Source organism: Schistocerca cancellata, chromosome 2, assembly GCF_023864275.1.
Source record: "Schistocerca cancellata isolate TAMUIC-IGC-003103 chromosome 2, iqSchCanc2.1, whole genome shotgun sequence".
Classification (NCBI taxonomy): Eukaryota; Metazoa; Arthropoda; class Insecta; order Orthoptera; family Acrididae; genus Schistocerca; species Schistocerca cancellata.
The window spans coordinates 1,057,584,849-1,057,600,627 of record NC_064627.1 but is presented as its reverse complement, the minus strand read 5'-3'; the positions used below and the strand labels follow the sequence as shown (position 1 = coordinate 1,057,600,627).

General features: G+C 41.4%; 1 protein-coding gene across 1 annotated transcript in view; it reads right to left on the bottom strand.

The window, feature by feature from the left end:
• Positions 1-283: 283 nt before the first annotated feature.
• Positions 284-15,779, bottom strand: part of LOC126163052 (uncharacterized) — a 181,703-nt gene continuing 166,207 nt past the window's right edge. Inside the window, exons 5-7 of the mRNA XM_049919944.1 lie at positions 1,603-1,783; positions 1,356-1,510; positions 284-1,187 (exon numbers count right to left, since the gene is read on the bottom strand). Coding sequence (XP_049775901.1) covers positions 642-1,187; positions 1,356-1,510; positions 1,603-1,783 — 882 coding nt within the window. The 3' untranslated portion in view covers positions 284-641. The remainder of the gene's footprint in view (positions 1,188-1,355; positions 1,511-1,602; positions 1,784-15,779) is intronic.

Genomic DNA, 15,779 nt, shown 5'->3' with positions numbered 1-15,779 from the left:
CAGGTAATTTGGTGTAAATAGTATACAACAGAAAATTTTTTCAGCACAAAAAAATGTGTTATTAAAATATTTTCAAATTAAAAAAAAATAGGTTTGGGAAAATTTAGTACACTTATGAGTACTGTCAAGTAACACATAGTTCTAAACCTTATAAGAAACTAGAAGGTCTGCAAGTCAAATAGTGTTGGAGATATGGCCGATCTGTGGTTTCAAAATTTGTCAAAAATCACATAATTTTGGAGATTAAAAAACTCTAAAATGAAAAGTCCAACAGGCTTAAATATTTCAAGTTACCTTATTTTGATAGGTAGCATTAAATGACAAAAAATTACAAAATCATAAATCATCAAAGTTTAAATTAATTTTTTTAACTGACAACCTATATTTTATCACTTTTATCATTTGTAAGTTTTACTAACAAACAAACACACACACACACACACTCACACACACACACACACACACACACACACACACACAGAGAGAGAGAGAGAGAGAGAGAGAGAGAGAGAGAGAGAGAGAAGGGTAGTAACAGATTGTTACTTCATACAACACAACTTTACAGACATCTATATTACATAGTGCTATGCCAAATGGTTTTTATACATACATACATACGCACACACAGCATCATTGACTTATTATCTTTTACTTCTTAAAATGTAACGTGTAATTTTATTTGGTTGGTCAGGTGTACAGATTTCTTTTGTTACTTTGTTTGTGGAATGGTTATGTGGGCTTTTCTTTTTCCTCGTTCCTTTGGTAGAAGATTTAGGCTTTGATTTTTTTGCTTTCTGTAAGACTGAGCCTAAACTCCTTTTGGTTTCCTGAAACTCAGCAATCTTTTCAGAGGCACTACTTGTGGTCATTTCTGCAATATCATCATCCTCAGCTAAGGATGTGCTTGTATCTTTATTCTTTTTTCTTTTTCCTTTTGGCAAAGATTTTATTTTGGACTTTCTTGTTTCCATCATTTCAGGTGCATCACTCATGCTCCTTTCCGCAATACTTTCTTCAGATGATGCTGAGCTATTATGTCCATTTCTGTTTCTTTTTCCTTTTACTGACAATTCTGATTTGGACTTTCTTGTTTCTTCCACAATTGACAACAATCTATTTTCTCTGTTCACTTGTTCAGGGACAGCATCGCTGCTCACATCCTCTGATATTGAGATGCTATCATTAACCTGTGAAATTAAGAATATGACAATTTTTTTTTTAATGGTGACCTCGTTTTGAGAATATAATGTAATTGCAAATGATATACTAAAATTATGATGATGTATGTCATTATACTTAATTAATTATGGAATTTATTTATTTGTTTGCTGACAGTTATCTTCAAGTGTTCTCACCTCTTCATTCAAGTTTTCATTTGGTACATCTACCTTTGTAGACAATGAAAATCTTTCAGTTTTAATACAGCATATTTCAAAAGCTTCTCTCAAATAATATAATTTGAAGCCTGTAAACTGTTCCTTTGCAACAGCTAATTCTTCCTCCTCCATTTCTGTTGAAGTAAAAGATATCAGGAGATTCCTCTGATGAAAGTGGGAAAGATGTCACAGGAGAATATTGCCAGTATCAGCAGAACATACTCACCACGGCTCTCAATATCAATTGTTGTTGGTAGATAACAATCTGAATCATAATGGATTACCAGATTCACTGATCCACAATTCGTTATTTTCCGAGTGTCATCCATTCTTGCAGTGATTACAATATAATTTAATGAGAATGGATGGAATACTTTTAGTGTTATATTTTGACTGTTGGCCCATTCCTGAGGAGAGGACAATCATTCGTGAAACATTGCCTTCTAACATAAACCTATTACAACGGAAAATAGCAGTAACAGACTGCACATTTTAAATATCTACCAAAAAAAGTGAGAAATGAATGCTGGAAACATAGGCACCTTCACTACAATTGCTAAACATGTAGCAGGTCACGGAAATGATCAAATACGTCATGGACTGGACAAAAACATGGTAACACTGTGAGAAATGCATGCCTGAACATAACTGCAGATGCTAGCCAAGCCTGAAGGCAGCACTGTTGAATTTGACCATGAATGGCACCTGTTCAATGTCCTCAGTACATAGCCAGTGTCAGTCATGGCCAGAACAGTGTTCTGTGACAGTGTGAGTGCATTATGTCACAGCTACATGAATTCAAACTTGGGCAACTTGATGTTGATCCTATGGTGAGTGTTTCGGAGTTTCAAGGCACTATATTGAAGATTTATACTGCACACACGGAAAGTGGAAAAACATCATCCATTAATTTACAATAAAGAAAAAAGTGCATTGAGTGATTATGATAGACAGTCATTGAATGGGGCTTTGATGAAAAATAAGAGGATAACAGCTGCAAAAGTCACTTAAAAACTAAGTTTTGCCCTCACGAACCATGTCAGCATCAAAACAACATGAAGGGAGCTTCATAACCTGGGAAATGGAGGGCAAGGTGAAATTCCAAAACCGCTCATCAGTGATGTAAATGCCCATTAAAAGAAAACGTGGTGCTGAAGCTGTAAAACCTGGAGTATGGAGCAATGGAAGAAAGTCATTACATCAGGTGAGTATTGTTTCACACTGACGCCAACTTCTGGGCCAGTTCACATTCCAAGAGTGAAACATGGTGGGGTGTTCAGTGATGATTTGGGAAGCCAAACTGTAGTATTCCACAGGCCCCATGGTTACTCTCAAGGCCATCTTATGTGACCATTTTGGTTGTCAGGTCAAACCCATGGTACAATGTTTGTTCCCCAATGATGATGCTGTGTTCCAATACAACAGGGTCCCTATTCACACAATTCACATTGTCCAAGATTGGTTTTGGGAGCACCAGGATCAACTGTCATTTCCTCTGGCCATCAGTCTTCAGATCTCAATATTACTGAGCCTTTGTGGTTTATTTTGGAGGGAAGTGTGCGACTAATGTCTACCTCCATCACCATTACTCAAATTTGCCACTATTTTACAGAAAGACTAATGTAAAATGCCTTTGAAAACCATACAGGACCAGTATTTATCCACTCTGAGACAACTGGAATCTGTTTTAAATGTCAACGGGTTTCCTACGCCATATTAGGCTTGGTAATGTGTCGTGTTTTTGGAGTTTCCATATTTTTGTCCAACCCCTGTTTCTACGAAGTCTGCAAAGAAAGTTAAATAACTTAAATCATTTACGTTAAAGAAAAACATGATCAGGGAAAGTTGCAGGTGGAAGGTAATTAAAACAATATAAAGAAATAGCCAATCATTAGGTGAAATCATGGAAGATAATAGACTGGAAAAGTAATAAGGTTGTGTAACAGATTACAGAAAGGCAGCACTTTTTCAACAGTGGAAAGATCAATATTTTATTATTATTGTCTAAAGAAAATAAAGTCTAGATAAGTAAAGATCTACTATTCTTTCTGTAGAAAAACATAATTGATCTATATTTTACTAGGTCCATATTGCTTCTTTTCTATTACTTCTCTCTCTGTTTTTGCCATGTCCTCAGAAAATTTATTTTTTATCATAAATAAACTCGGTTTTCAAGTTTGCTAACGACTACAATAAACATCAAAATATTTTAGGAAATTAGTAGTTTTTACCATAGGTTTCTGTGTTGCCTTAATAGAAATCTCTTTTTGTGTATTTGCTTCAATTCTTATAGGGAATTAGCAACATTTAAGTTCAGCAAATTAAAAGATAATCAGAAGGCTTAATTTCAAGTTATTTGTTCACTGCACTAACCAAAATGCAGCCCCACTGTGAACACTGTTCTTGAACACGGGATGCGTTGGCTGACATTCATATGCAGCTGGAAATTGCCCTGACTACTGTCAAACAACTGGTAGCTGCTGCGAATAAGTGTATTGGAAGAGCTGCCAAGAATCGTGTACCTGTGATACCTGGACCAGAGGTACCTCAAGTATTAACTTCTCTCATGGATCCTGTCTCCTCTGCAGAAAGTACAGGATCTGTTATTACTCATTCACTTGACTGCAAGTGGCATGTCAATGGCAGAACTAGGTGGCTCGTACAGGGAGGACAGGGACCAGGGAGGACTCAAGGAGTATTGTACTGATCCCCCTAAACAATAAGTTTGAGGTGCTGTGTTTCACAGAAATTGCAACTTAGACAGTGGGACTCACTTCACCTGTTTTGGGGAAACCTGTTTTTTTTTTTTTTTTTTTTTTTTTTTTCCCCTCTCCTGGTGTCACAAAAGAGTAGGGTTAACTGTTGGCAGTTCAAATGCATGGTGAATGACAGTACCCCAAAGGGAAATGGCAGCAAGGGACAAGAAAGGACATCAGATGCACTCAGTGTGTATGCCTGGGGGCCTCATTTAAAATATTGAAGAAGCTATTCCAGCAGCCACTGAGGGAACAGGGTGCAACCGACTGCAGATTTTGGTACACGTTGGAACAAATGACACCTGTCATCTGGGCTCTGAGGTCATTCTTGGGTCATTCCAGCGACTGGCAGAGAAGGTTGAGAAGACTAGCCTTGCGCATGGAGTTTCAACAAAGCCCACAATTTGCAACATTGTTCCCAGAACTGATCGTGGCCCTTTGGCTCCGAGTTGAGTGGGAGGACTGAACAATGGACTTTGAAAGTTCTGTGGCAAGCTAGCTACGACTTCCTGGACTTGCACCACGCGGTTGAGAACTGTAGGGTCCTCTTAAATGGGTCAGGTGTGCACTACACATCAGAGGCTGCTGCTCAGGTAGCTGACTGTGTGTGGGTTGCACACTAGGGTCTTTTAGATTAGGCAACACTCTCTATCCAATCCAGATAATGATAGCTCTAGGAAATCCAGAAGTATTAGTGTAAGACTGAAAGAAATGCCTCCCACAGGTGGACTTGACATGGAAATGTTTGTATAGGCACACAGCAGCAAGGACTTTAGCGCTGGCATGAAAACGGATTGAGCCAAGTGTCAGTAAAATACACAAGACAGCATGTAAAACACAGGTAACAAAAGTTGGAAAACTACATGTGTACCTGCGCAGAACCATGGAATGAAGTATTGCGTCAGTAGTAAAACATTAACAACACAGGAAGACAGTAGTATAAGGAGCCAAAACAATACAGCAGATGGACATGGCTGGCTGACCACAAGAACAAGAAAAGGAGAAGCCGGCCATTCTGCAACACACTAACACCTCCAGCCTAAAAGTTTAGGCCAGAGTCCAGACACTTTAAAACCTTAGTCACACTCATCTAATCATGAGCTAAAATAGAGGACAGATCTGTACCAAAATTTGCTTCTGCCCTTGCAACATGATATAAAATGCACTTCATTAAAATATGGCAGATTGAAATGTGCACGCCACAAGCATCACAAAACAGAGGATTCTCTCGCCATAGTAAAAAGCTATATGTAAGAGAGCAGTGCCGAATTCTGAGACACATGAGGGTCACTTCATCCCGCCTGAGAACTGGAAGCAGAAACGCCACAACCGGGTTGTTGACTTCATCAACCGTAGCTTATTGGTCATCACTGCCAGCCATTCCTCATCCCACAACTGCATGCACTTCCTGTGCAGTGCAGAAATGACACCCTGCAAAAGAATAGGACACTGTGCCACATCCTATCCTCTGCAAGCCTCCTTGGCAACCCAGCCTGTTCATTTCCCCTTATCCCTACATAACCTGGCACCTTGCAGAATGACACCTGCTTACCCTGCTGTTGGAGCAAGTACAGTTGGTCATAAATTAGCCAGACCAGCTCCTCAGCTGGGTATAGGTTCTGTAATAATTGTAAGGCACTAAGGGAATCAGAGCAAATGAGAAACTTCTTGTCCCCAATACAACACATCTGCTCCAGTGTCTTCAGGATTGCGTGGAGCTCCACTGAGAAAATGGTATACTCATCACGAAGGCGAATCTTGGTGACATGGTTGGGGAACATCACAGAGCAGCCAAGCGAATTCCCTTGTTTGGAGCCATCAGTATTTACTACTGTGAAACCATGATGCATATCTAAAATGTTCAGAAACAGAGACTGAAATGTAAAATCTGACATACAATCTTTCTTAAAATTCGTCTAGTCTAAAATAAGTCTGGGTCTCCGGAGATGACAAAGTGGAAATCTGCTCCCACTGTGATGTAAAACACGAAGACCGGCCACACCCACCTCTAGAAGGGAATCCTGTGGACGAATCCCATAGGACCTCATTGCCTTTTACAAAAAAGCCTTTCCATTGGAAGCTGAGCAACGGTATGATAGCCGGGTGTGTATGATGCAGACAGAGTTTTACAAGCCTGGCACACTGTAAGTAGCCATCGCCTGACATGAAGTGGTGGTTCACCAGCCTCTGCACAGAGGCTTGGTATGGGGCGCGTTCTGAATGCCCCAGTGGCCAACTGAATCCCTTCATGGTGCACCACATCCAACATCTGTAAATATGAGGGTCTCGCACCCATACATTGTGCACCCATAATCGTGTCGAGATTGCACAAATACCCTGTAAAACGGAGCAGACAAGCCCTGTCTGCTCCCTATGTGCTGAGGCTAAAACATTTTAAATACTTAAAGACTTAAGTGACCATTTTTTCAGGTCCTTAAGATGTGGTAACCACATAAGCTTAGTCAACTATGAGACCCAGAAACCTCACTGTGTCTTTAAAAGTAAGGCCGGTGATCCTCATCCTCAGCTCAGGAAAGTTTAAAGTGGAACGAGAATGGTTATAAAGAACACACACAGACTTCTCGGATAGAAAACTTAAAACCACTCTTCTGCACCTATTCGTCCTCACGTCAAAGAGTTAGTTGCAACTGACATGTTGTTGTTGTGAGGCTTGAAGAAGAGAAAAACACAGAGAAGTCATCCACAAACAAAGAACACTAGACAGGACTTTTCACTATGGACGTAATGTTATTAATGGTATGGCAAAGACAGCCACACTTAAAATGCTACCTTGAGTGACACCGTCCTCCTGCTCAAAGCGATCAGACAGGACATCACCAACTTGGTGTCTAAAATACTGTGGCAAGAGGAAGGACTGAATAAAAATGGAAAGACAACCACAAAAATCCCATTTGTGAAGCTGCTCCAGGATAAGATGCCTTCAAATAGTATCGTAGGTCTTCTCGATGTCAAAAAATATACCTAGAAGGTGATGCTGGTGTAGGAAAGCCTGTTGTCTAGCTGCCTCCAGGAGGGCAAAGGTGGAGCGATACCTCCTCAACCCACACAGAAAGCGACTAAGGGGTTGCCTGGATTCTAAGATCCAGACAAGGCGGTGGTTGACCATCCGATCCAAGGTCTTCACCATGCAGCTAGTGAGGGCAACACTACGATAACTACTTGGGCACGTATCCCAGGTTTTAAAAGAGGAATTAAAATTGCCTCACACCACGAGTCGGGATAGTGACCTGATGCCCAAATGGCAAAATGGCATTAAAAAGTGCGAGGAGGATATCTTTGTTCTGCCTTGTGAGGTGCCGCAGCATACTGTAATGGATCCTGTCATGGCCAGGGGATGTGTCATGAGCCACAGACAATGCAGAATCCAGCTCCCACATGGAAAATGGGCAGTTGTAATCTTCAGAACCGCTCTATGGCACTGGAAACCTGGATCGTGACTGGCTTGCAGTAACTGTGGCAAAATATGCTGCCATAGTCTGGGCAATGTCTCGTGGATTGATTTGGAGAGTACCGTTCCCCATTGTGACACTTTGCCCTCACCACCCGAAAGGCTGCAAGATTCTCTGCAGTTGGCCGACCCTTGAACCTACACATAGCCGCACGCCTGATCCTGATTGCAGTGCAGCATTCAGCACTCCAAGGGAGAGGTTGCCTCTTCTGTAGTCCCGTGGACTGAGGAATGGATGCTGCAGTGGCATGGTGGATTATTTTGGTAATATTGATCCACCCGTGCCTTGACATTTGCACAATGTTTCAACTGGGCCAACTGGCTATTAAGTGTCCAGTCAGCTCTACCGAGCACCCACCACAGCAGTTTCCTTTCGAGTTCCATCCTATCTGGCACGTGAATCCAGATCCGGAAGTGATCACTTCCGCGCAAGTCATTGACTACTTCCCATTGAGCAGTGTGAGCAAGAGTTGGACAGCAAAGTGAGACATCAGTGACAGAGAATGACCCAGTTGCTGTGCAGAAGTGAGTGCTCTGTCTCACATTTATCAAGTACACACATGATGACACGAGAAGGCTCTCAACTGTTCTACTCCTGGTGCAGGTAGCTGCAGAGCACCAAAGCACACTGTGTGCATTAAAATCATCACTGAGGATGAAGGGGCAGGGCAGCCGTGTAATAATGTCGGTTAGGGCCTCTTCATCAAGTGCATCATGTGGGGGCAAGTAAAGGGAAAATATTGTCAACCGATGATGCACTTGCACTGATACAGCAATTGCTTGTAAAGTCATTGTAAGTGAGAAAGGCAAGGAGTGGTAGTAGGTACTGACGAAATACCAACACTCCTCTAGCTCTCTCTCCACTCAGGTTGTCCTTTTTGTGGAGTACATAGCCTCTTAGCTCAGGAGTGTACGACTGATGGATATTAGTCTACTGGAGAAACAGACACAGTGGTCTACCCTGAGATAAGAGACAGAGTTCCTCCACATGCGTCCTGAACCCCTCCAAGTTCCACTGTAGAATGGGAGCCATTTCGTCGATGTAGTTGTAATTTACCCCTCTCTTTCCACCATGGAGGTGAAGCACTTGTAGAACGAGAGGGAGTGGAGGGGCTGCCTGGATCCAAGACATCTAACTCCATGATGTCCTCCTTATCAGTCATATGTGAATGAATGTCATCTGACGGCGCTTGGGACAACTTTTGACCTGAACGTTGTGAACCTTTCCCTGCACCCTGTCCCTTCAAGGATGAGGGGGAAAGGGGGTGTTAAGAGGCACAATGCTTGTTGTATGCCTTCTTGACGCTCACGATGGAACTGCTGCTGGTCTTTTCTGTGATAAATGCTTGGATTGCTTTATCCTTACTCATTTTGCCTTGGCATGTACAGGTGATGGTTGTAACTGGATGTTGTCTATGTCAAGGCATCGACCTTAGGAACAGGTTTCTGCACCATGGAAGCATAAGAAGTGGTAAAGACTAGAGGTTTCGTCGCCTTATATTCCTTTTTGGCTTCAGCATAGGGGATCTGCTTGGTGACTTTTAGTTCCTGAATTTCTCGTTCCTCTGCAAAAACAGGGAAGTCTCGGCTCCAGACTGGGTGGCTCCCAGAGCAGTTAACGCACACTGCTGGAGATGTACACTGCTTAGGATTAGCTACATAAGACCTAACCCTAAGTCGGAGGAAACCCGCTGTGATGTGATGTAACGTTTGAGAATGAAAAGTAGCAATGAAGGTGGCGGTCTTCTCAATTTCTCTATTATTCCTACGTATCCTCTGCTCTACGTCCACTATCCCCTGTAATGCATATTCCTGTTTAAGTTAAGCTATGTCAATATCCATAATGTCACGGGATGTGACCATACCCTTTCTAGAGTTAAGGGAGTTATGCAGTTCAACAATTACATCATATTCACCCAATTTTTCAAGCTTCGTAAGTAGTTCCACTTGCTTTGCCCTGTTAGTTTCGAGCAGTAGAGAACCATTCTGCAACCGCTTAATAGACTTCAGGCTTCCAGCAAGTCCTTCCAAGCCTTCATGGATGTAGAAGGGAGACACTTTTTCAAAATTCCCCTCCTTCCTCTTAATGACCAAAAACACATTTCGATTTATAACTCCTGAAGCCTTGTTACTATAATTCAACTGATGCAGATTACTAGGAGGGCTAGCCTCTCTCATTCGTTTGGAGGATTGGATGTGGATACTCCCAGGCAGTACACCCTTCCCACTTGAAGGAGATGATGATGATGATTTCGAGGGTTCCATCTTGGTCCCAAGGGCAGCTAGGGAAACAAAGGTCCACTTATACAACTGAGGTGTGGCAGGTCCCCCAGAGGTTGACCACTAACGACTGTTCGACCTCAACAGTTATGCATCTCATCAGCGCACAGCACACCTTGATGTTCGACCTCAACACTTATGCATCTCATCAACGCACACCTCACCTTGATATAGATTCCATGACTTACCAAACGGGAAAGCGCTGGTAGATAGGCACAATAAAAACCACACAAACACACACACAAAATTTCAAGCTTTCGCAACCAACGGTTGCTTTGTCAGGAAATCCACCAGGCCTCAATCTCCGCTAACTTCAAGTTGCCGCCACTCATACCTCACCTGTCATTCAACAACATCTTTGCCTCTGCACTTCCGCCTCGACTGACGTCTCTGCCCAAACTCTTTGCCATGACTCCTTACCCTCTCCCGTAAAACCCACATCCTTTCATCTTTCCCTCTCCTTCCCTCTTTCCTGACGAAGCAACCGTTGGTTGCGAAAGCTTGAAATTTTGTGTGTGTTTTTTTTATTGTGCCTATCTACCAGCGCTTTCCCGTTTGGTAAGTCATGGAATCTTTGTTTATGAATGCTGAGCCTCTGAGGGCACCTCCCACAGGTGGGACCATTAAAATCTTAATGGTAACCTACCGAAGCATTTGCAACAAAGTGCCAGAGTTTGAAGTGCTCATGAAAAACAGTGAAGCTCACATAATACTAAGTACAGAAAGTTGTTTGACACCTGAAATTGATGGCAGTTAGGTATCTGGGGAAAATTTAAGTGTATATCAAAACGATATAAGCAAATCGAAAATGTAGGCAACGTATCTGCCACATCAGAGAAGAAACTCAAATCCACCAAGGTAGAAACTGAAGCTGCATGTGAGATTGTTGGGCAAGACTCAGTATCAGGGGTGGGCATAAAATGATAATTGGATCCTTTTACCTCCCATCAGACTCATCTCCTGATAAAACCGAAAACTTTAGAGAAAACCTCAGTTCCCTTGTAAGTAAGTTCCCCAATCATACTGTTATCAGTGGAGGAGACTTTAATAATCCAACAATCAATTGGAAAAATTACAGTTTTGTTAGTGGTGGGTGTGATAAGACATTCTGTGAAAGCTTTACTAAATGCCTTCTCTGAAAACTACCTAGAACAGATAGTTAGGAACCCCATTCATGATGGAAATACATTGGATCTAAAAGCAACAAACAGATCTGACCGCTTCGAGGATTGTCCACATCGAAAATGGTATCAGTAACCATGATATGACTTTGGCAGCAATGATTACCAAAGTATGAGGGTTGCCCAGGAAGTAAAGCATCAAATTTTTTTCTCAGCCAAAAACAATGCTATAAATGTGAATGTTATGTATGTATTATTTGAAGCCTCCTGAGTGAGAGTGCCAAGTTTCCGTCACTTCCAACACACAGCGCAGCTGCAGGATAGTTTCAAAATGGCATCTGTAGCTGATATACGTTACAAGCAAAGTACCGTCACTGAATTACTCACCACAAAGAAAGAAACTGTGAGGAATATTCACAAACGCTTGTGCAAAATCTAGAGAGCATCTGCTGTCAACAGAAGTACAGTTAGTCGCTAGGAAAGAAGAATGAGGTCATCAGAAGGTGGTTCGGCAGAGCTCCACGATTTGCAGCTGCCGGGGAGACCATCCACGGCTGTCACACCTGACATGTTGCAGCAAGCTGCTGATGTCATTCACAAGGACAGACACATTACAACTCAGAAGTTGGCACTGCGTCTGTCAATCAGCAAAGGTAGTATGGATGCATTCACCTGCACTCTTGGATATTTAAAAGTGTGTGCAAGACAGGTCCCACGGTGTCTAACAGTGGATCACAAATCCCACATAAAAACATTTGTCTTGATTTGTTGCAACATTTTGAAGCTGAGAAGGAGGCCTTCTTGTCCCAGACTGTGACAGGTGATGAAACCTGATTTCACCATTTTGATCCTAAAACCCCAAAACAACTCATTCTGCCAGTAAGGTCATTATCACCGTGTTCTGGGGCTGTGAAGGTGTGATTCTCATTGATGTGATGCCAAGACGCGGTACCATTAATTCAGAAGCATATATCAACACATTAACAAAACTCAAGACACACTTCTGGCAACTTCGGTGTCACAGCATTTCAAGAAATGTTTTGCTGCAACAAAATAATACTCGGTCCCACACAAGTGCAAGGTCTACTGAATATATCGCAAAACAGTGTTAACTCATCCACCCTACAGCTCTGACCTAGCCCCCTTCAGATTTCTAGTTATTTTATTATTTATTTTTTCTATTTACAAGTCAAGTACCGTACTACCAAATTGAGGTGCAAATCTCCAAGGTCATGGAATGTGTCAGTACATGAAATTACAACATACAAGTAAAAACAGATAAAAATAAAAGTTTATGAACCTGGAAAAAGTCAATCCATAAGTTTAAGTAAACATAATCAACAATACAACAAGAATCAATTTAATTTTTCAAGTAATTCCTCGGCAGAACAGAAGGGGTGAGGAAGCTCTTCAGTTTCGATATGAAAGTGCGTGGATTACTGTTAAGATTTCTGAATTTGAGTGGTAGCTTATTGAAAATGGATGCAGCAGTATATGGCACACCTTTCTGCAAAAGAGTTAAGGAAGTTCGATCCAAATGCAGGTTTGATTTCTGCCGAGTATTAACGGAGCGAAAGCTGCTTATTCTTGGGAATAAGCTAATATTATCAACATGAAATGACAGTAAATAATATATATATTGAGAGGCCAATGTCAAAATACCCTGACCCGCGAACAGGGGTCGACAAGAGGTTGGTGAACTTACACTGCTTATTGCCCGAACTGCCCTTTTCTGAGCCAAAAATATCCTTTTAGAATGGGAAGAGTTACCCCAAAATATAAACCATATGACATAAGCGAATGAAAATAAGCGAAGTAGACTAATTTTCATGTTGAACGATCACTCACCGTTTGAATGGTAAAAATGGCAGCATTATGTCTTTGAATAAGATCCTGAATGTGCACTTTCCACGACAGTTTACTATCAATCTGAACACCTAGAAATTTGAACTGTTCAGTTTCACTAATCATATGCCCATTCTGTGAAATTAAAACGTTAGGTTTTGTTGAATTGTGTGTTAAGACTGTAAAAACTGAGTCATACTGAGATTTAGTGTTAGTTTATTTTCTACAAGCCACGAACTTTGGTCATGAACTGCACAATTCGAAACTAAGCCAAGGCCATGTCATAAGGAAACAGAAATATTTTAGAGTTACCTGTAATACTAGAGGGCAAATCGTTCATATAATTAAGGAACAGGAGTGGCCCCAAGACTGATCCCTGGGGCAACACCCACTTGACTGTACCCCACTCAGACCCCACATCACAGTAATTCTCAACAGTGTGAATAATGACGACCTTTTGCTGTCTGTTGCTAAAGTAAGAGGTGAACCAATTGTGAGCTACTCTCCATATTCCACAAAGGTCCCACTTCTGGAGCAATATCTTGTGATCAGCACAATCAAATACCTTACCTAAGTCAAAAAAAAAAAAAGTGTGTAGTGTTCGAAACCTTTTGTTTAACCCACCCGGTACCTCACAGAGAAAAGAGAATATAGCATTTTCAGTCGTTAAACGACTTCTAAAGCTGAACTGTATCTTTGATAGCAAATCGTGTGATATAAAATGATCAATTATCTTTACATACATGTTGTTGTTGTTGTTGTTGTTGTTGTTGTGGTCTTCAGTCCTGAGACTGGTTTGATGCAGCTCTCCATGCTAATCTATCCTGTGCAAGCTTCTTCATCTCCCAGTACCTACTGCAGCCTACATCCTTCTGAATCTGCTTAGTGTATTCATCTCTTGGTCTCCCTCTACGATTTTACCCTCCACGCTGCCCTCCAATGCTGAATTTGTGATCCCTTGATGCCTTAGAACATGTCCTACTAACCGGCCCCTTCTTTTTGTCAAGTTGTGCCACAAGCTACTCTTCTCCCCAATTCTATTCAGTACCTCCTCATTAGTTATGTGATCTACCCATCTGCTCTGCAGCATTCTTCTCTAGCACCACATTTCAAAAGCTTCTATTCTCTTCCTGTCCAAACTATTTATCGTCCATGTTTCACTTCTATACATGGCTACACTCCATACAAATACTTTCAGAAACGACTCCCTGACATTTAAATCTATACTCGATGTTAACAAATTTCTCTTCTTCGGAAACACTTTCCTTGCCATTGCCAGTCTACATTTTATATCCTCTCTACTTTGCTCCCCAAATAGTAAAATTCCTTTTCTACTTTAAGTGTCTCATTTCCTAATCTAATTCCCTCAGCATCACCCGACTTAATTTGACTACATTCCATTATCCTCGTTTTGCTTTTGTTAATATTCATCTTATACCCTCCTTTCAAGACACTGTCCATTCCGTTCAACTGCCCTTCCAAGTCCTTTTCTGTCTCTGACAGAATTACAATGTCATCGGCGAACCTCAAAGTTTTTATTTCTTCTCCATGGATTTTAATACCTACTCCGAACTTTTGTTTCCTTTATTGCTTGCTCAATATACAGATTGAATAACATGGGGGAGAGGCTACAACCCTCTCTCACTCCCTTCCCAACCACTGCTTCCCTTTCATACCCCTTGACTCTCATAACTGCCATCTGCTTTCTATACAAATTGTAAATAGCCTTTTGCTCCCTGTATTTTACCCCTACCACCTTCAGAATTTGAAAGAGAGTATTCCAATCAACATTGTCAAAAGCTTTCTCTAAGTCTACAAATGCTAGAAACGTAGGTTTGCCTTTCCTTAATCTTTCCTCTAAGATAAGTCATAGGGTCAGTATTGCCTCACGTGTTCCAATATTTCTACGGAATCCAAACTGATCTTCCCCGAGGTCGGATTCTACCAGTTTTTCCATTAGTCTGTGAAGAATTCGTGTTAGTATTTTGCAGCTGTGACTTATTACACTGATAGTTCGGTAATTTTTGCATCTGTCAACACCTGCTTTCTTTGGGATTGGAATTACTATATTCTTCTTGAAGTCTGAGGGTATTTCGGCTGTCTCATACATCTGGCTCACCAGATGGTAGAGTTTTGTCAGGACTAGCTCTCCCAAGGCTGTCAGTAGTTCTAATGGAATGCTGTATACTATTGGGGCCTTGTTTCAGCTTAGATTTTTCAGTACTCTGTCAAACTCATCACGCAGTATCATATCTCCCATTTCATCTTCATCTACATCCTCTTCCATTCCCATAATATTGTCCTCAAGTACATTGCCCTTGTATCGTCCCTCTATATACTCTTTCCATTTTTCTGCTTTCCCTTCTTTGCTTAGAACTGGGTTTCCACCTGAGCTCTTGATATTCATGCGAGAGGTTCTCTTTTCTCCAAAGGTCTCTTTAATTTTCCTGTAGGCAGTATCTATCTTACCCCTAGTGAAATAAGCCTCTACATCCTTACATTTGTCCTCTAGCCATCCCTGCTTAGCCATTTTGCACTTCCTGTCGATATCATTTTTGAGACGTTTGTATTCCTTTTTGCTGCTTCATTTACTGCATTTTTACATTTTCTCCTTTCATCAATTAGATTCAATATTTCTTCTGTTACCCAAGGGTTTCTACTAGCCCTCATCTTTTTACCTATTTGATCCTCTGCTGCCTTCACTATTTCATTCCTCAAAGCTAGCATTTCTTCTTCTACTGTATTTCTTTCCCCCATTTCTGTCAATTGTTCCCTTATGCTCTCCCTGAAACTCTGTACAACCTCTGGTTCTTTCAGTTTATCCAGGTCCCATCTCCTTAAATTCCCACCTTTTTGCAGTTTCTTCAGTTTTAATCTACAGTCCATAACCAATAGATTGTGGTCAGAGTCCACATCTGCCCCTGGAAATGTC